Source organism: Microcaecilia unicolor, chromosome 4 (assembly GCF_901765095.1).
Source record: "Microcaecilia unicolor chromosome 4, aMicUni1.1, whole genome shotgun sequence".
In the NCBI taxonomy this organism is placed as follows: Eukaryota; Metazoa; Chordata; class Amphibia; order Gymnophiona; family Siphonopidae; genus Microcaecilia; species Microcaecilia unicolor.
In genome coordinates this window covers 125,212,908-125,235,479 of record NC_044034.1, presented here as the reverse complement: position 1 = coordinate 125,235,479, position 22,572 = coordinate 125,212,908, and the positions used below count along the sequence as shown (strand labels likewise).

Genomic DNA, 22,572 nt, shown 5'->3' with positions numbered 1-22,572 from the left:
AACGTTTAAATATCTCAAGGGCATTTATTTACAGGAAGAGAGCCTTTTCCAAATGAAGGAGAGCTCTGGAATGAGGGAGCATATGACAAAGTTAAGAGGGAATAGGCTTAGGAGTAACCTAAGGAAGTATTTTATTTCACAGAAAGGGTGGTGGAGGCGTGGAATGGCCTCCCGGTGGAGGTGGTGGAGTTGAGGACTGTTTCAGAATTTAAAAAGGCATGGGATAAGCATGTGGGATCGCTTAGGAACAGGTAGAATTGGGGGTTACAGAGGATGAGCAGACTGGATGGGTCATATGGCCTTTATCTGCCGTCATGTTTCTATGTTTCTGAAATGTGCCCAGAGCACCTCTTTTCTATTTAGCCAAAAGTGCATACATTATGAAAGTATGTACATATTCTCAGGCAACTGGGGGGCCCTTTTATTAAAGGGTTGCTAAGCCAATCCGCAACTACCGCCGGGCTACTGCAGGAGCCTGGTGATATTTTCCACTCCCCAGTATGCGCCATTTCCGGTGCTATAAAACTTTTTGTAGTACCAGTGCGTACCCAGCAGTAATTGGGCAGTGCTGCACGCTGCTTGGTTACTGCCAGGTTAGCACGGGAGTCCTTACCGCCACCTCGATGGGTGGTGGTAAGTGCTCCCCCTCCCCAAACTGGCCATGCGGCAAGTGGTTCATTTACTGCATGGCTATTTCTTGTCTTCAGAAAAAGATAGCCTTTTACCCGCTGAGGTAAAAGGGAGCCTCAGCGTGCCTCAAAAACACGCACTTATGCTAACACAGGACACTTTGTACTTAGGATTCCTTTTATCACAGCTTAGTAAAAGGAATCCTAAGAATTTATTCACCTAGATATGGCTGACTTTGATGGGTTAATTTTATTTTATGCACATAAAAGGTACCAACTCTGTGTCTTTCAAAATTGCACAGTACCTGCAAGGATCACATTTTTTTTAGTTTCTCATAAATTTGACCTTTCTCAGCTCTCAGAAAAACATCCAAACTGACATTCTATTTAATACACGCTCATTTAAATTTAATGGGTATGCCTAATGCTTTTAAATAATTCAAAAACGTAACTAATTCCTTCTGTAAATCATGAAAACATCAACTACTATATATACCTGAATCATTTTACAACCTGTTTTAAATATTAGATGTTGACTATATTTTCATTTATTGAGATTTAATGTACTGCCTTTTGAAGGAAATAACACCAAAGCAATTTACAAAAACAAAATAGAGGATGAAAGCATGAATTCCAGTACCAGGATAGGAAAGGATAGATACAGAGAGGAAAGGAGAAACACAATTATTTAAAGAGCAAGTGCAAAGTGTCCTGGAGCCTACATCCACCAGCTCAAGAATCCAAAACGAAAAGTGAGGTTACTCCCCAAAGGCCATGTTGAAAAAGTGGGTTTTGAGAGCAATTTTAAATTTACTGTAAGGAATATTCAATGCGCAGTACGGTTGGCAGAGAATTCCAAAGGGAGGGAGCTAAACAATAAAAATCAGAATATCTAGTAGAGTCAAGTTGTGAACGGGTCATCAAGGGGATTGTTAGGTTACTATCCTGTGATCGTAGAAGATGAAGGACTAAACAGGGGATCAGAGCAGAGGCCAAAGAAAGCAGGATGCTGGCATAGAATGCCTTATGAATAAGAAGGAGGACCTTAACCTTTACAATATTCCTAATTAAACAGAAGCATCAAATTAAACAAAAAAAGCATATGAAGACTCCTTGGTAGAGCCCTCTACAAAATTCTCCTCCATCTAAAATACATTTTAGGATAACATTATTTCCATATGTGGTAACAAAATTCTGTAGGTATACCACCCTTTCATGTAAAACAGTTCTATATTTTATGCCTTCCCACTTTCTATATACAAATGGAATACTGAAAAGATGTAAAAGGTATTTGTGTCTGTATGTTCTATCTGCCTTTAGGCACAATAACTCTCCAAAGAAGAAACAGGACTTCAGATTTGGCATGCAAGAGCAAAATGTGACAAAAAAATTGTAAAACACTAAAAATATTGGATCATTGTTTTCAGAGAAAACATTTTAAAAAATTTCCCCATTGCTATCTATGGGAAAGTTAGAAGCCTGTTGATTACCAGTCCATTTGAAATGCCTCTCTTCCCACAATCCTACACTCTAGCAACACAGCAGATAAAGAGAGGGAAAAACATCTAAAACAAATTGTGAAGGGTAGTGCAAAAAGGATCTTCAAAGTTAGCCCCTATACACTTCTAATGCCTCCCTCCCCCCCCCCACCGCACATACACACACACACCCTACTGCCCTCTAACCTACTTATATAATATTATCTTCTGCACACCCTCACATGCTCTTACACATACTTCCTCACCATGCAAACACCCAAACAAACATACATCCCTATCCCTATACATCCCCTCACACAGTCTCACATGCCCTCGCATTCCTACATACCTATGCATATGCACATACAGCATACAATCATGTACTATTCCCCAGCACACCCACACAAACCCATACCTGTGCCCCCTTCAAACAATAGACAAATTAAGGGGCCCTTTTACTAAGCAGTGGTAGGGTTAATTCGTAGGTAGTGTGCGCCAAATCAACACTATCGCTGGTGTAGCACTGGCACCCAGTGGTAGTTTTGAAGTTGGAATGCGCTGTTTCCTGTGGTAGAAAATATTTTTCCATTTTCTTTCCATTTTCTACCATGGGGGGGGGGGGAGCATTCCTCACGGGAAATGGCAGCATGGCCACATTGGCGTGCGCTGCATGACTACCTCACGAGTAGTACAAGAGCCCTTACTGCTAAGTCCATGGGTAGCAGTAAGAGCTCAAGCAGTAAATAGCCATATGCTACTTTTAATTTTAGCACACGGCCATTTACTGCCCCATTTTAAAAAAGGCCTTTTTTCCAACCGCGGTAAAAAATGGCCCAGTTTGCACCAGTTTCACACATCCAAACTATCACAGGCCACTTTTTACCTCTGCTTTTTTTTGTTACATTTGTACCCCGCACTTTCCCACTCATGGCAGGCTCAATGCAGCTTACATATTGTATACAGGTACTTATTTGTACCTGGGGCAATGGAGGGTTAAGTGACTTGCCCAGAGTCACAAGGAGCTGCCTGTGCCTGAAGTGGGAATTGAACTCAGTTCCTCAGGACCAAAGTCCACTACCCTAACCACTAGGCCACTCCTCCAAATTAAATAATACAGCATGTCTTACCCACTGGAAGCTACTGTATATAAACACTATGGGCTCCTTTTAATAAGCTGCGGTAAGCACTAACACATGCCTACTGCAGGAAAAAATGCCTTACCATGGGGTGTGCTGAGGAGACCCACAGTGATTTTTGGATGTGTGCAAGCTACCCATACACTAAAGAATAAAATTTAATTTTTAGCACTGGGGCAGGTCTAGGGATGGAGAGTGGACATGTTCTGCGCTAATCGGTTAGCGCAGCTACATTACCGCATGCTAACCCATTAGCACACGAGCCTTTACCACCCACAAAATAGGTGGTGGTAGGAGCTTATGTACTAATGGCCAGGTACTAATGTTGAAATTAGTGCAAGGCCAGTAATACTGAAAATAGAAAAGTTCACCATTTTACCCCTGTGGTAAAAATGACCTTGACAAGTGGGAATGACAAGCATTAGAACGTGCTAGGGCCACTTTTTATCACAGTTTGGTAAAAGGGCCCCTTTAATATTGCTGAGCCAGAAAAACATTAGGATAGAAACATAGAACACGGCAGCAGATAAGGACCAAATGGCACATCCAGTCTGCCCATCCTCAGTAATCACTAACTCTTCCTTTCTTAAGAGATCCCACATGCCTGTCCCACGCTTTTTAAAATTCTGGCACAGTCTTCATCTCCACAACCTCCACTGGGAGGCCATTCCACGCAACCACCACCCTTTCGGTGAAAGAGTATTTTCTAAGATTCTTCCTAAGTCTATTTCCTCTTAACTTCATTGTAATCCCCTTCATTCTCGCTTCTCTTCCAGGATATGCCCCCTCTTTCTTGCCTTCTGTATATTACATAAGTACATAAGTATTGCCATACTGGGGAAGACCAAAGGTCCATCGAGCCCAGCATCCTGTTTCCAACAGTGGCCAATCCAGGTCACAAATACCCGGCAAGATCCCAAAAATGTACAAAACATTTTATACTGCTTATCCCAGAAATAGTGGATTTTCCCCAAGTCCATTTAGTCGTGAGAGGAGCCACCATTTGTAGTGCACTGGTCCCCCTGACATGCCAGGACACCAACCGGGCACCCTAGGGGGCACTGCAATGGACTTCACAAATTACTCCAAGGTGCATAGCTCCCTTACCTTGTGTGCTGAGTCCCCCCCAAAATCCCCAAAATCCCACTCCCCACAACTGCACACCACTACCATAGCCCTAATGGGGTGAAGGGGAGCACCTACATGTGGGTACAGTGGGTTTCTGGTGGGTTTTGAAGGGCTCACATTTACCACCACAGGTGTAACAGGTGGGGGAGATGGGCCTGGGTCCACCTGCCTGAAGTGCACTGCACCCACTAAAACTGCTCCAGGGACCTGCATACTGCTGTGATGGAGCTGGGTATGACATTTGAGGCTGGCATAAAATATTTTAAAAGTTTTTTTAGGGTGGGAGGGGGTTGGTGACCACTGGGGGAGTAAGGGGAAGTCATCCCTCATTCCCTCCGGTGGTCCTCTGGTCAGTTCGGGCACCTTTTTGAGGTTTGGTCGTAAAAATAAATGGACAAAGTAAAGTCGCCAAAGTGCTCATCAGGGACGCCCTTCTTTTTTCATTATCGGTCGAGGATGCCCATTTATTTGTGTTACATTTGTACCCCGCGCTTTCCCACTCATGGCAGGCTCAATGCAGCAGGCAATGGAGGGTTAAGTGACTTGCCCAGAGTCACAAGGAGCTGCCTGTGCCAGGAATCGAACTCAGTTCCTCAGTTCCCCAGGACCAAAGTCCACCACCCTAACCACTAGGCCCCAGTCCCACCTTCGCTATGCTTCCAACACACCCTCGTGAGCTTTGGTCATCCCTGCAATGGAAAGCAGTTGCGGGCGCCCTAAATTGGCTTTTGATTATGCCGATTTGGGCGACCCTGGGAGAAGAACGCCCATCTCCCGATTTGTGTCAAAAGATGGGCACCCTTCTCTTTCAAAAATAAGCCTGATAGTGGAATTAGAAACGGTACAGAGAAGGGTGACGAAAATGATGAAGGGGATGGAATGATTTCCCAACAAGGAAAGGCTAAAGCAGCTAGGGCTCTTCAGCTTGGAGAAAAGATGGCTGGGGGAGATATGATAGAGGTCTATAAAATAATGAGGGACTGGAACGAATAGTCATGAACCACTTGTTTACTCTTTCCAAAATACTAGGAATAGGGGGCACACGATGAAACTACAAAGTAGTAAATTTAAAACAAATCAGAGAAAATATGGCTTCACTCAATGTATAATTAAACTCTGGAATAACTCTGGAATTTGTTGCCAGAGAATGTACTAAAAGCAGTTAGCGGGGTTTAAAAACTGTTTGGATGGCTTCCTAAAGGAAAAGTCCATAAGTCATTATTAAAGTGGACTTAGTGAAAATCCACTGATTATTTCTAGGAGAAGCAGAATAAAATGAATTGTACTGTTTTGGGATCTTGCCTGGTACTTGTAACCTGGTTTGGCCACTGTTAGAAACAGGATGCTGGACTTGATGAACCTTCAGTTTGTCTCAGTATGGCAATACTTGTGTACTTATGCTGACAGTGTTCACAGTCTGTTTATGGCACTGTTCCACCCTTCTTTTTAATAATTTTGTAAGTAATATTGCTGAGGATCTACTTTGGTTTTTGATGGCTGGAGTCTAAGAGAGAGTATGAGATTGAGTTTGTGACCTGCTCAACCTATCCAGACCTCATCTTGAAATGCTGCTTTCATATTAGCTGCAATATCAGTCACATAGATGAGGCTAGCTTAATGGAGATTTTACTCCGCAAAAACGCCGCTTATTTCTTGTCTGTCAGCCCAGCACTGAGCATACTCTAAAAATGCATACATGTTCTGAGGTGGCTAAAAATCTATTTACCTGGATATGGCCAACTTAGGCAGGTTAACTCTATTTTGCTTGCCAACAGGTGATTCCCTCTTTGAACATATATCCCAAATCCCCACTTTGAACATATATTCCAAATGGGAATCAGCAAAGAGAAACTGATCTATGAAACTCTAATGGAACTGAAGCATAGATATAGAAATATCCAGGTCCTCTTTTGAGGGGGTACTTGGGGGTACTGAGTACCAGCACCTTTTCCATTGTCTGTTAAAATTGACCCATGGACCCCCAAGTTTTAATGAAAGAGCTCAGGCTCTACACATCAATTCTGCCTTGTCATAGATTCTGTGACTGGTTGCAGGGGGCCTGGCTATTATGGGTTGTGTCCGTCAGTTATCACCCCACCCCTGAAGGGTAGCCTAACATTTGAGTACCGGCACCTTTTTTGCTAGAATAAAACGCACTGGAAATATCTACTGCTTTTTGTTGAAATAACATGGTTAGGATTGTACAACATGAGCTCATAACTTTCAATTTTGCATCGGCCCTAAGCTGGTGAGCTTCAATTTAAAATGCTTAGCTGATATGCCATAACAGTTTTTCACCATGTAATTTCTGCATGAAGCAAGAAATCTGAGATGAGGTCTCTCATTATACTACACTTGTACGCTGTATCTGGAGCATTTATATGAATCAGGTTTCTTTGGTTACTGCTAGGTCTTTATTTTTAAGGACGTCAGCACTGAGCATTAAAACAGAAATTAGCTAAAGGGTGATATCAGCCAAAGCTATACTTCCAGGAACCATTGACATTGATTTAAAAGTTAACCAACCATTAAAGAACATGAGTGCAAACCTGACCTTTCAAACTTTGGTGAAAATGATGAAATAGGTATGACCATATATGCTGAGGTAAACTGGAATACAGGCTAAGACATCATTGCTTATAACTGCAGCAGTGATGTTTCATGAAAGCCTTTTATCATTAAATAACCTTGTCATTCAATAAATGATCTTGTCCCACCTGGAGTCTTTAATTACCACTAGGCTCAATTAACTTAAATGGCTGCTATGCAAAGTAGCATGATTTAATTAACTATTCAGGTCTAAGTCAGGGGTCTTAACACAGTACTCAGGACACACCCATCCAGTTGGGTTTTTAAGATAACTACAATGAATCTGCATGGGGATGAACTACATATACTCTTTCCATTATATGCAAATATATTCCATGTATATTCATTGTATATACCCTGAAAACCAGACTAGTTAGTTGTGATCAAGCAGTGGATTGTGAAACACTGATCTAATCTGATTGCTATGTTTACTTCTAATCTAATATAAAAAGAACATCATGACAACACACATGACTGCTTCAATGGGAATATAGTGATTGTACTTTTAAATCCAGTAGTTTGTTTCTTCAACACTATGTGAGCTGCAGATGTGAAACCCCAACATTCTGGTGTATGCTGTAAATTTAAGTCTAATGAGCTGTTCATATTTTGCACCAGGAAAATTGCCAACTTATGATCAAGCCAAAGTAATTTCTACTAGCCTTGCTTAGATTATCAAATATAATTAATATTCTAAAGGGAAAAGAATCTATTTTAGAAAAGATGTACAAATCGGAATTGAGATGTACAAATCGGGACATCTCAAGATCCATTAGTACTTTAGAAAAGATCTGCCGATGTACAGCTTGTTCTAAAATACTTCAGAGATGGATGTTTATGTGTCGGTTACATGTGGCAGGAACATTCATTTTATAACCATAAATGTCTAAAATATCAATAGGGCAACAGAGCATGTAAACATATATGTGCCAGTACAAACACTTGTATGTATGAAATTTCGAAAGGGATGTCCAAGTTGTGATTTGGACGTCCTTGCAAAACGGTGAAATCCAAGGGCGGGGAAACCCGTATTTTCAAAAAAAGATGGACGTCCATCTTTTGTTTAAAAAATACCGTCAGAGATGTCCAAAGCCTTAAATTTGACCGCCCCTAGATTTGGACGTCCATAGACATGGGCGTTTCTGACTTTCTGTGATTTTTGAAACCAAAGACGTCCATGTCAAAAATGGCCAAACGCAAGCCATTTGGTCGTGGGAGGAGCCAGCATTTGTAGTTCACTGGTCCCTCTGACATGCCAGGACACCAACCTGGCACCCTAGGTGGCACTGCAGTGGACTTCATAAAATGATCCCAGGTACTTATCTCCCCTACCTTGTGTGCTGAGCCCCCCAAAACCCACTACCCCCAATTGTACATCACTACCATAGCCCTTACGGATGAAGGGGGCACCTAGATGTGGGTACAGTGGGTTTCTGGTGGGTTTTGGAGGGTCGCTGTTTCCTCTATAAACGTAACAGGTAGGGGGATAGGGCTGGGTCCGCTTGTCTGAAGTGCACTGCACCCACTAAAACTGCTCCAGGGACCTGCATGTGTTGTCATGGACCTAAGTATGACATCTGAGGCTATCATACAGGCTGGCACGACATATTTTTAAAGATGTTTTTGAGGGTGGGAGAGGGTTAGTGACCACTGGGGGAGTAACGGGAGGTCATCCCCTATTCCCTCCGGTGGTTATCTGGTCATTTTGGGCACCTTTTTGTGCCTTAGTCATAATAAAAACACGTCCAGGTGAAAACATCCAAGTGTTCGTCAGGGACGTCCTTGTTTTTTTTCGATTATGGGTCAAGGACGTCTAAGTGTTAAATCCCACCTTCTCTATGCCTCTGACACGCCCCCTTGAACTTTGGCCATCCTTGCAACGGACTGCAGTTGGAGATGTCCAAAATCAGGTTTCGATTATACCGATTTGGACGTCCCTGGGAGAAGGATGTCCATCTTCCGATTTATGTCAAAAGATGGATGTCCTTCTCTTTCAAAAATGAGCCCAATATATTGCCCAATTTTCAGACTATAGGAGATAGCACCAGATAGCCACCTAAATGCCTTTTTAGCGGCCTTATCCTTTTGAATATTGGTGCTCATAGTTTTGGGGATTTAATATTCTATTTTTCCTCACTGGATACCAAAGTAGATTACAAAATTTAAATTTAGAACATTTAAAAGAAAATTAACTCCATCATGTATAAGGTCAGGAAATGAATTATAAAATAGTAAAAAAGAATACATATTAATGAGATAAGTAAATACTGTTTTGCTGGTATTCGTACTCTCCCATCTGCTGTGAGTTGAAGGAAGATTATAATTAGTCAGGTGTGGCAATAAAAGGATAAGTCTGTTGAAATTGGTTTTTAACCCGAATTTAAATATGCAAAAGGAAGGTTCAGTTTGAAGGGATAATGAAAGAGAATTCTAAATTAGAGGTGCAGCACAGAAAAAAAGGCTCTAAACCTAGTAGATTCAAGATGGGTGAGTTTGAGTGGAGAAATGTAAAGACGTCCATCATGCAATTTATGTAATGTTCTAACAGAAGTGTGCATGATCATCATAGAGGAAAGATAAACTAGGTATCTGTATAGAGTGCCTTCTGAGTTAGAATACAAAGTTTACATTGGAATCTAAAATCAACCAGAAGTCAGTGATGCTGTACAAAAAGTGATTAACCTATTATATTTATTGGCACAGCATAAGACTCTTATAGCTGTGTTTTGTATTGCATGTAAGTGATTGGTTAAGTATTTGGGGAGACCATTATAAACCACATTACACAAATCCGAGAAGTTATCAAGGCATGTATTAAGGTTAACTGAGAATCTTTGTCCAAACAAGAATGAACAAATCTAAATCAATGAACAGTCCAGAAACTTTTCTTAACCACAGATGATATTTAACCTGCAAAAGTAAGCTGATGATCAATCGGTATTCCAAAATATTTGAATTGTTTAACCAGAGGGATAGGTTTACCACCTAATAATGGTGCATTGTCAGGGGAAACAGTTCAGTCAGTAATCCACATGACAAGTAGGCTTATGCTCAGCCAATGTAAAAATACACGCAGACAATTTTGAAGATATGTAAGATCAATATAGGACAGATCATAAGAAGCATACAGAAGGACATCATCAGCATAATAGTAACATTAGTGACATTGTAGATGATGGAAGATAAAGATCTGTACGGTCCATCCAGTCTGCCCAACAAGATAAACTCATAGTAAAAGGTATGGTGTAGTACTGCATATGTACACTTGATCTTGATTTGTCCTTGCCATTTTCAGGGCTCAGTCCATAAAAGTAAGTCCAGCACTGGCTTTGTTCTCCAACTTCTGAATTTGTCATCGAAGCGTCACTCCAGCCCATCCAAATCTGTCCAACCTAGATCAGGGCACAGACTGTAGAAGCCTGCCCAGCACTGGCCTTTCTGTCGAGCCATGGTCAGGGCATAGACCATAGGAGTCTGCCTGGTACTGGCCTTGTCCTCCAGCTACTGAAGCTGAATCTGTCCAGCCATGATCAGACCACAGACCGTAGAAGTCTGCCCAGCACTGGCTTTGCTTCCCAATTATTGGTGTTGCCATCTAATCACCGCTAAGCTGGTTTGGTTCCATGCCTGCTGTACAGGATTCCTTTGTGTCTATCCCAATGTGTAATAAAAGGCCTTGATACCATAGTCTTGAGTAATAAGGGTAAGATGACATATGAAGATGTTAAACAAAAGAGGTGCTAAAATGAACCCTGAGAAATGCCATGCTTGTGAAGGGAGGAGTAGATAGATGTGTAACAGTGAAGGATCAACCTGCCAAAATAGATTCAAACCACCGCCGTATGGTGCCAGTGATGCAAATAGAATGGAATGTGCATAACTACAGCTTGTGATCGATTAAGTCATATGCTGCTAAGAGGTTATGCACGTCTAAAATGCAAATAGCACTTCTAAAATGATCACCATGATCATTACACACCAAACCATGATAAAATACAAAAATCATTACCCATATCGTACAAAAATACTTCCTTAGTTTCTATATGAAATACAGTAACTAGAAATCTTATTTTTCAATAGGATATTGCAAATACAATTCAATAGAAGCACATCTCATGTAACAATTTTAAAACAAAACATACAACTTCTCTTTTCAAAAAGGCTATCTTCACTCTTACTCCCTTTATATGGTTACATTGTTTGCCAATATGGCTGCTTTAGGAGGAAAAACAGTCTTGTAACCATTAAAAAGAGACAGAAAATGAATCATTTAGCTGAAATTACATTAAACAGTTTTCAAAAAATAATGATCTTCTAATAATATATTTAAAATATGAATTTTTAGGCAATTATGAGTGACAATTATAACCTATAAAACCATAGTCCAAGGTGAGCAAACCCACCACAGAATTATTCATCTTTATATAGAGGAAGAAGATTAGTGTTAACCAATTATTGGGTTGTATACTCAAATGAAGCTTTTTCTTTATGTAAAGATATGTGATGCTGTGGAGAGTTGCTTTGTTTTGGACTTGCAATTTTGCTGATGTTGCATATTCAAAAGTTAGCATGTAAATGCTAACCCATCCCCAATTCCATCCTCAGGATCTCCTCTTCTTAGTCAAGGTAAATTTATAAATGTACAGTTTCTACATACATATGCAATTTTGTAAAAAGGAACATCAAAACAGGAAGAAATCATCCAAGCAAGCAAAAATAGAGGCTGACCAAAGGACGAGTCCAACGCTGGAGATAGTGCTAAAAAATTCTTTATTACTGCTGATACAGGAGGACCCGACATGGTCCGTGTTTCGGCATCACTAAATTCCTGCGTCAGGGGTCTTGTTAGTATTCAAAGATATGTGCTGTGTGAACAAAACTGCCTGAAGGTATCAGCTTAAAGAGATATCTAGTGCAAACAAAACAGCCCAAAGGCATGCGCTTGAGTGAGTACAATATGAGCTGATGCTTTCAGTCAATTGGTCATTTATGGCACCTTTTTGTCTAGATCATAATGTTGATGTTTTAGCCCTAGACGTTTTTGTTTGTTCCATTATGGCTATAAAATGCCCAAGAGTTAGGAATGCCCTAAACCCACATTAATCCTGCTCCAGACACACCACCTTGTGATTTGGATGCTCTGCAGACAATTTGCATAGTTAAACATCTGCAAAATAGGTTCTGAAAATACAGATTTTGACATTTTGAGAAGAAATACATCCAAATGTTGCTTTGACACTTTTTGGATGTTTTTCCCTTTCGAAAATGAGCTCCTCGTGTTCTCATTTTCAAAGCAAATAGTCTATGTGTTTTGAAAATGAGCTTCTCAGTTTGGTTTCTCTTCAGAGGGCTGTCTGATATGGGTGGCACTAGAGCATAGCCTTCCAACTCATTGAAACGCACAAGCTTCTCCGGCAAAACAATGCGGTGCCCTTTCTGAGAAGTCAATGTTCCTTCTTGGGAGTTACATGTAATACATGTGATGTTCCTATTAAAGGAAGAGAAATAAACTCAGCCAAGCATCCCCTTATAAATAATATTTATCAGCAAGCTGTAAAAAAAAAAAAGTTGTTAACTATAAATAAAAACATACAGTACCTGCAAAACTGTGGTTTCAAATCTTTCCTGAATTGAAAGAAATAAAGGGCCTTGTTTACTAAGGTGCACTAGTGTTTTTACCGCACACCAGTGGCTTACCAAGGGGGGGTGGTGGGTGCGGTCTGCCCCGGGTGCACGCCGCTGGGGGGGTGCCGCGCATCTGTCAACAATGCTCATTCCCTGCTCCCTCTGCCCCGGAACAGGTTACTTCCTGTTCCGGGGCAGAGGGAGCAGGGAACGAGCGAAGCCGACAGGCGAGCAGCACCCCCCCCCCCCCCAGCAGGTAAAAATGCACCCGGGGGGGGGTGTCCTTTTGCCGGGGGGAGGTGTCCTTTCACTGGGGTGGGGGGTCGCGCTGCACCCAGGGGGGTGTCCTTTCGCCGGGGAGAGGTGTCGCGCTGCACCCCGGGGGGGGGCACATCGGCGATCCGCCCCGGGTGTCAGCCACCCTAGGAATGCCACTGCCGCACGCTAACACTAGAGACACCCATATATTTCTATGGGTGTCTCTAGCATTAGCGTGTGCTAAAAAGAGTAGCACTCCTACAGCGTAACTTAGTAAACAGGGCCCAAAGTTTGTATAAAGTTAATGCTTCTGTTGGTTTACTTGAAGCATAAATCATTTTCCTTGTTTGTCACTTTAATTGTTTTGTTATTTTAATTAAGACAACTTAATTTCATGCAATTATTTCTTTAAATATGGTTTCTGTAATCAATCACTTATTTAATATTTGTTAATTAATTTACAGTCCATATCCACCTTCCTTCCTTATCTGCAAAAAACTAATTTACTATGTGTAATTTATCACACAGAGCAAAGGGGAAATAACCATAACCATGGAAACATAATCATGCACCATCAGCATGCAGTACACTTTGCTAACTGATAGTGAAATATTGGTACCATAGAAAGGGGAGATTTTGGCCCAGTTACACTATGATATACTGCAGATGTATAGGACTAACTTTAAAATTTTTAATATTAGGATTCAGGAAACTCCAGAAGAAGTGCCCTATATATCTTAGATAAAAATTACATGTGCACGGTGTCTGGAAACAAGTTGGGCCTCTTACATAGTTTCAAAATGCTTTGCAATTGTTTAAATATTTAGGGCCCTGTTTACTAATCTGCACTGTAGACGTACAAACATTTTAGCATGCGCTAAAAATTAGCATGTGCTAAAAAGTTAGCGCATCTATAGCACGACTTAGTAAACATGGCCCTTAGTATGACCTCCTCTCATATGAAGAAAGGCTAAAGAGGTTAGAGCTCCTCAGCTTGGAAAAGAGATAGCTGAGGGGAGATATAATTGAAGGCTACAAAATCCTGAGTGGTATAGAACGGGTTAAAATGAATTGATTTTTTACTTTTTTAAAAAAGCAGAAAGACTAGAGGGCACTCAATAAAGTTATATGGAAATACTTTAAAAACAAATAGGACAAAATATTTTTCACCCAATGAATAGCTCTGGAGCTCAATCCTGGAGGGTGTGGTAACAGTGGTTAGTGTATCTAGGTTTTAAATGGTTTGGACAAGTTTCTGGAGGAAAAGTCCATAGTTTGCTATTGAAATAGACATGGAGAAGTCACTGCTTACCCTGGGATTTGTAGCTTGGAATGTTGCTAATGTTTGGGTTTCTGCTCGGTACTTGTGACCTGGATTGGCCACTGTTGGAAACAGGATACTGGGCTAGTTGGACCATTGGTCTGACCCAGTATGGCTATTCTTATGTTCTTATGTTATATAAAATACATTAGTATGATGTTTTTTTTTCTTAGCTAATTCATAAATTGTGTCCAAAATGTCCTCCTTTAACCTTGACATATTCATGAAGTCTTTGACGCCACTGAGCTGATGGCTCAATAAATTCTGGGATTTCATTAATTAAGAGCTCAACTGTTTTGTGAGTTCAATGCATTGGAGCTCTATCCTGTTCAAAAATAAAGTACTCAGAAATGTCTCAAGTTTCAGGCAAATGTTTCTGCTACAGTAGGACATTTTGAGTTATTTGGAAAAATGTTTGGAGTCCCGTTTTTTTTTTTTCGGGCACTATATATATAAAACAACCAGGGCTTTCAAGGTTATTCCAAGATTCACTACTAGCGTGCTCTACAGATAGTAAATAACAGTAAACCTTCTCCTGCTTTGCTCCTCTGTGGTAGAATTCTGTGCATTATCTATTATAACATGCTGGAAAAATAACACCATATTTACAATGTTGTTTTGGTGGAATTTGGTATGTTTAACTGACAAACATGAACTATCCACTGCAGAGGAAAGTGGACATCTTGAGGGATACATAAAAATTTGGATCTCAATTCAGAAATTTCAGAAATACATTGAGGAACATAAAATATCCAGTTGGTAACATTATACAACTTGAATGTTGGGCTCAATTTCTTTTATTCCATTTTTGGTTTAAGAACTTTCCTAGATTACTTGTGCTGTCAGTATGCAAAATGATTTAATCATCCAGAAATGGCTACTGACTGATTAAATCGCTTGTTCAGGGCTATCCGCTCATTTTCTGGGCACCTAACCAGTTATCACTTTTGAAAATTAGTGGTTAGGGCCTCAATGAAAATCATCTATTTGAGGAGTGTTCCTGGCGTGGAGTCAGCACTTCGCTGACATTCAGCATTTAACCAGCCAGGGTAACTGCATAAAAGGGGCCACATAAAACACAGTCCAATCTTTATGCCACAACCCATTGCTGGTTAAGATCCGAATAACCAGCTGTGTGATAGCCATCACCACATAAACTGGATATTCAATGCCAAATCCTGGACATGGCTTAGCATTGAATATCTGGGAATAATGCTGGGGGTGTTCAGAAAACACTCACCACCGCCAGCTGAATATTTACCCCATACTGCACAAATTTGACTGGAGCAATGTAGAACACTTCCCCCCATCCCCCACCCCCAATATTCAGCCAGCAGCGGTCAGCTGTTTTTTAAATGCTGATTGTCACTAGCTAAATTATACCCCGTTAGGCGGTGGGAAGCTATTTAAGAGGGCAGGAAAGGTTCTTGCCCACCTAAAATTGCTTTGAGTATCAGCCTCCCTATGTCAATGCATTATTGTATAATATACTTATGTTAATAGAAACAATAATGAAGTGGAACTATAAGATCACTTAGATCCCGTTTTCAGATGCAAATAATGTCTCTGATATCTCTGATGCTATGAAAATTCATGCACACCAATACACTAATTTAGAGGGTCTTTTACTAAGCCACAGTAGCATTTTTAACTCGCGGTAGAAATCAGTTAGCGGTAAATGTCGAGATTCCCATTATATTCCTATGGGTGTCTTGATGTTTACCGCCAGCTGATTTCTACCATGAGCTAAAAAGCTACTGCAGCTTAGTAAAAGACTCCCTTAGAGTGCTGTTCTATAAGGGCATGCATGAGTGCTATAACACAGAACTGCAAGGGGGGTGTACACATGGGCAAAGCATGGGTAATTATGCATTCCCTTGCTTTATTTAGGCACATACAGTTATGCCAGGTCTATAGCTGGTGTAATTGCATGCACCTAGGGTTACCATATGGCTCCAGAAAAAGGAGGACAGATTGATCCAGTCCGGGTTTTGCTTCCATTGAAAGCGATGGAAGTAAAACTCAGACTGACTCAATCTGTCCTCCTTTTTCTGGAGCCATATGGTAACCCTACATGCACCTAAATGTAAGCCGCGCCAATACTGGGTTATGCTACTATTGTTTAATGACATCTTGATGCCCAAATGCCATTACAGAATTGCCTTTCACCACACTGCACCAGGGCACCTAAAAGAAGGCACCCACTTATAACATTGCTATCTATGTGGCTATTTGCGGAATAGTACTTTGGTGCCATACTGGCATTTATGCATGTAAGTATATACACATGTGTGTAAACGTAACAGCAGTATTCTCAACATTTATGTAAGTAGCATGCACATATATGTGGATGCCTAGTTTACAGAATTGCCCTTCACATAAGAAAGTTTCCTACCACCACCAGTACTGTTTGAGTTTCGTAGCCTCAGGAGTATGTCTTGCCACATAATAAATGCTGTACAATGGAAGCACTTGGAGAAGAGGTTGAATGAGGTAATTCTCTATACTAGCAGGAAGTGTGGTTATTGGACAAAAAACAGACAGAACATGTGAATATCCTAGTGTCTTTGGGTTCAAAGGCCCTAATTGGCAGATGGTTATATTTTTACACCATGTTTCTTCATCTACTGAAGTTAACAGAATAATTTAGCTATGTTTCCTCTCCTTTATAGGAGTTACAGTACTTGAAGGACCTATATATGCTGTGGGTGGTCATGATGGCTGGAGCTATCTAAATACAGTAGAGAGATGGGATCCTCAAAGTCAGCAATGGACATATGTTGCGAGTATGTCTACCGCCAGAAGCACTGTTGGAGTAGCAGCATTAAATGGCAAGTGAGTAGGGTATACCTGCAATTGTCAAAACTATCTGCAATAGCTTTTGTCCTACATACATATTTATATATACAGTAGATGCTGTAGAGTCAAGCTACCAAACCTTTTCTTAGGCTTTAAGACAAACAAAATATTAAAGACCTCTAAAATTAAATACTGCAAATTTTACCATGCCTCCTTGCTATCTGGTCTTATCAATCCCTCATTAATAGTAGGATCCAAGGAAATTTCTCTGACTTCAAACATTCCTCACCTACCCCTCAATTCCCACATAACTAACTCTTCTGCAAGTCCCTGGATTCAGGCTTAATTGAATATAAATGGAAGATGAAACTACGGGCCTCATATTCAAAGGACAAAAGCTCTTAAATTGCCCTCTTTGAAAATTACCAGGGCTGAGGGCCTAAATTTATACACAAAATTCCACTAAGCTCCTAATATTTGGAGCATAAAAACTAGATGGCAACAGCGACAGATTTAGGACAAGGAAAGAAGTTAAGAGCTTCGATATTCAGAACAATATAACCAACCAGGAGTTCCTGCCCAGTTAAATATTCATAAGTAGGCCATTCCTGAATTTTCAACTGCACTTACCTCCACAGTGCCATTGTGGTGCAGGGGCAGTCTAGGGACCATCAGGATTTACTCAGTAAGTAGAGATATTCTGTACATTACGCTGGTCTGAATATCACTGGTACCCAGATATCAATACCAGTGCCCAGATTAGGCCCAGCATTGAATTTCTGGTCAAATTCAACTGTCAAGAGCCAATGCTTTTGAAAATGGTGATTGCAATCTGCTGAATGTTGGGGGGGTTGGAACTTAGCACTGATTTTCAGCACTAAGCTCATAAATCTCAGCATAATTTACAAATTAAGGACTACTCTTCATTGGCCTAGATTGATGAGTCTAAATTAAGTTGAGTGTTCAACTGAAAATGTAGGCCCTCATCTTGTAAGCTCTATTCATATTTTGGACATCTAAAACTGGCATTTAGATATCCACATTGCATGGATATCCATATACCAATTTTATAAAACCATGATATGGCAAGGAGGCAAGGTCTGGGAATTATTTTAGTGGGACTAGGAAAGAGCTAAAATATGGATGTCCAACTCTAACTTCAGAAGGGGTAAGGACATCTATTTTTGGATACTGTTATTTAGACCAGGTATTTGGCACATTCAAGTTACAGAAAGGTTCTCTGATTAAACAGCTGTCCGCTAGAGGGATTAAGGCAAGACACCTCCTTAATGTCCAGTAATAGCTGTCCTGCTCCCTCCCCTGAATATAAAACTAGCAAGGGACACATTCATTCAAAAAATATAAAGACAAGGGGACACTCAATGAAATTGCATGGAAATATTTTTAAAACAAATAGGAGGAAATATTTTTTCACTCAAAGAATAGTTAAGGTCTAGAACTCATTGCCAGAGGATGTGGTAACAGTGGTTAGCGTATGGGTTTAAAAAAGGTTTGGACAAGTTCCTGGAGGAAAAGTCCATAGTCTGTTATTGAGATGGACATGGGGAAACTACTGCTTGCGTTGGGATTGGTAGTGTGGAATAGCGCTGGAAGAAAGATACTTGGCTAGATGGACCATTGATCTGACCCAGTATGGCTGTTCTTATGTTACTAAAATCTTTTAAAATTAACTTCTTAATTGACGTCCATGCGGAGTTGAGGAGTAGACTAATGGTTGGTACAGTGGACTGAGAACCAGAGGAGGCAGACTGTGAGTCCTCCATGGACAGAAAAATATCTACTGTACCTGAATATATAAGAACCCTGCAAGCCTAAAGGCTATTGAAGCAGTGTACATTCAGGTACTGTAGGTATTTTTCTGTCCCTGGAGGGCTCACAAAAACAAAATCACAAAGAGCTGAAGTAGGATTTGAACCTGGATCCCCTGGTTCACAACCCACTACTATAACCATTATGCCAACCCCTGCTCTTCATGGACTTCTATGTGACTATTTTATAACATGAATATCAAAAATTTCCACAAACTGAAAATTGCACTTGGTAGGTTAGATGCATAACAATGCCAAACCCACCCTATACAAAACCTATAGCTCAAAACTGGGAAGGAAAAAGGCCTCAAAGAGCTCCACATTAATAACAATTACCAGAGCTAAACAGATCACACTGATCTTCTCTTCATCATTGGCCAAAAAACCCCTTCCAATTATAATAGAACTTTTTCTTATTATTATTTGATTTTTAATTATTTTTTATTTTCTATGTTCTCGACACTCACTAGTGTTCATTTACTGCTTTAACTGAGCACAAATAGGGCTGCAAGGATATACATCAAACCAAATCAGTCCTAGCATACTGACACATCTTTGAATGTTGGTACTTTCTGTTATCGGCACCAAGAATTCATGTGCTGTGCCATACGCTCTTCATCCCCTCACCCCAAGCTGACGGTGGCCAGCGTTTCACGCTGCTGCTTCAGGGTCTTGGTGGCGGGGATACTTAATACTTGGGACAGTCACAGGTTCACTTCTCTATGCTCCAAGTGAAAACAGGAAAACTTGGGCACCCTGTTTGATTATGCCCCTCCACGCCATCTAATAAGAAAATGTGCACAACTTGAGTTCTGCAAACAACCTGGAGCCCGATATTCAAAAGGGTTTAACCAGGCAGAAGAGGCTCCATCCCTGTTAAACCTTGTTGAGTTGGCCTTCAACCAATATTCAGCTGCACTTAAGTAGCTAGTGGCACTGAATAATGTCTGTGACTTCCTTGACAGTATTCAGTTAATACCTGAAAGGTCCAGGGGCAGAGTTGGAGCAAAGCCAATAGTTAACAGGGCAGTGGCAATATTCAGCCAACTATCTGGTTAGCTAATTGGCTAACGTTATGACAGGAAAAAGACTATCCTAACTTTACCTGGTTGGCTAACTGGGTATCAGGATAAATATTAGCTTCAGTATTTGGCAGATCATACTCCCAATGCCCCTCCCCCAAGATCCCCCCCCCCCACACACCAGGGGCGTATCTGCGTGGGGCCACAGGGGCCTGGGCCCCCGCAGATTTCGCCCTGGCCCCCCTCCCCGCCGTCAACCCTCCCCCGCTGCTTACTTTTGCTGGCGCCGAGGTCCGACCCGCAATCTCTGTTTTTCGTCTTCCTCCGTGGCCATGCTTCCAGGAAGTAACGCTGCAGTGCTGATTCGTTGAATCCAGTTCGGCGTCTGACGTCAGACGTCGAACTGGATTCAACGAATCAGCACTGCAGCGTTACTTCCTGGAAGCATGGCCACGGAGGAAGACGAAAAACGGAGATTGCGGGTCGGACCTCGGCGCCAGCAAAAGTAAGCAGCGGGGGAGGGTTGACGGCGGGGAGGGGGTGGAGAGAGGCGGCGGCGGCGGGGGGGGGGAGGGAGGCAAAAATGTGCCCCCCCTCTCTGGCTGTGGCCCCCCCTACCGCCGGATTCCAGATACACCCCTGCCACACACACACACACACATATACACACACTTGCACAAGAGTATTTCCATTCCCAAATTTCCTACATGATCCCTCCCAACTCTCCCCATGATTATCTACCCTCTTGATCTGCCCACCACATGATCTTACTCTCCCTCCTGATCCCCCCTACTAGCCTCTATCTCCATACCCTCCACCCCATTATAGATCCAGCAAGCTGACATTAGGGTCCCTGGTGATGTAAAGTCATAGCAGTCATTTTGAAATCACACCATGGAGTGATACAAAGGCATTATAATGTCCTCATTTTTATTTTTCCATTCTTTTCCTAATAATACCTAACATTCTATTTGCTTTCTTAGCCATCGCCACAAACTGAGCAGAGGGTTTCAACATATCATTAATGATGACACTTAGATCTCTTTCCTGGTCAGTGACTCCTAATGTGGAACCTTGCATTACAATAACTATAGTTCGAGTTCCTCTTTCCCACATGCATCACTTTGAACTTGCTCACACTAAACATCATCTGCCATTTGGATGCCCAGTCTCCTAAGGTCCTCTTGTAATTTTTCATAATCCCCTTGTGATTTAACAACTTTGAACAACTCGTGTCATCAGAAAATTGAATTACCTCACTAGTTACTCCCATCTCTAGATCATTTATAAATATGTTAAAAAGCAGCAGTCCCAGCACAGACCTCTGAGGACTCCACTATCTACCCTTCTCCATTGAAAATACTTGCCATTTACCCCTTCTATCTGTTTTCTATCTTTTAACCAGTTTTTAATCCACAGTAGAACACTACATCCTAGCCCATGACTCTCCAAGTTCCTCTGGAGTCTTTCTTACCTTTTGAAAATACAGATACACAATATCAACTGGGTCACCTTTATCCACGTTTGTTCACCCCTTCAAAGAAATGTAATAGATTGGTGAGGCAAGATTTCTCTTTACTAAATCCATGTTGGCTTTGTTTCATTAATCCATGCTTTTGAATATGCTCTGTAATTTTGTTCTTTATAATGGTCTCTACCATTTAACCCAGCACTGACGTCGATGCTTTTGAATATGCTCTGTAATTTTGTTCTTTATAATGGTCTCTACCATTTTGCCTGGCACTGATGTCAGGCTCACCGGTCTATAATTTCCTGGATCACCTCTGGAACCTTCAGAGATGATATAATGTGATCATTATTTAAGCACTCATCTCCTTTGGTGCAATTATTCCATGCAAATTCATTGTACATTATGTCATACTTGCTATTTTAAATGAAAATATTTTTGCTGAATTTTGCCATGCAAGTTTTCTACATATATAATTTCAATACTTTAGGCTTTATGCACATGATGAAGTGTCAGGTGATGAAAACACTGTTCTTCCGTGCCTAAATATGAGCCTTGTTGAAAATTGTATGTGTAAGAAATTTTAGCGAGGTTCATATATAGGTGCAAAAGCACAGGTATGGATGTGTGCAAACATGCCCCACATTTGCTGCAAGTTTTTTCATATATTATTTGAATACATTTAGCTTGAATTCATGATGAAGTGTCATATAATAAATGTCCAGGGTGATGAAGTGTCATGTGATGAAATGCCATCAAATCTAGTCCCCTAACCACTTTGATTTTCACTGTCCTCTGGCCTTATAACTATCCTGCAGGTAATATAAGTCTGCTGACTCCTCCTGAGGTCCTGCAGCTGTTCATGTGCAATCTCTTCAACTACTGGGCATATGCCTTGCCATTAAGCATGGCTGCTATAAAGCAACTAATCAAATAACTCAACTGCTCTTCAATATAATTTCACAGCATCTACAGAGGGAGTCCAGAAAAAAACTTTCACCAAAATATTAATAGTGAAAGAAGTGGACCCTCAGTATCATCAGAGAAGATTAAAGCCCTCACCAGTGCTCAAAATGGAGAACATCAATTGTAGGAGCCACTCAAGGGTCTCACCCACTGAAATACCACTTGTCATTAAATTACATCCCAGTGTTCCACTATAATAAACACTGAACTGCACTCTATGCTGCTCCAAATATGATATAAATGTGCTCAAAAGCGTGCCAACTCACTATAAAATGTTCAGAAAAAACTGACTCAAAACTAAGACTAAATACCACAAAATAGTCC

At 41.0% G+C, this 22,572-nt stretch overlaps 1 protein-coding gene across 1 annotated transcript in view; it reads left to right on the top strand.

Moving 5' to 3' along the window:
- The window catches only part of KLHL1 (kelch like family member 1), a 683,807-nt gene that overhangs the window by 486,436 nt on the left and 174,799 nt on the right, over nucleotides 1-22,572 (top strand). The window contains exon 8 of the mRNA XM_030202420.1: nucleotides 16,837-16,999. Coding sequence (XP_030058280.1) covers nucleotides 16,837-16,999 — 163 coding nt within the window. The remainder of the gene's footprint in view (nucleotides 1-16,836; nucleotides 17,000-22,572) is intronic.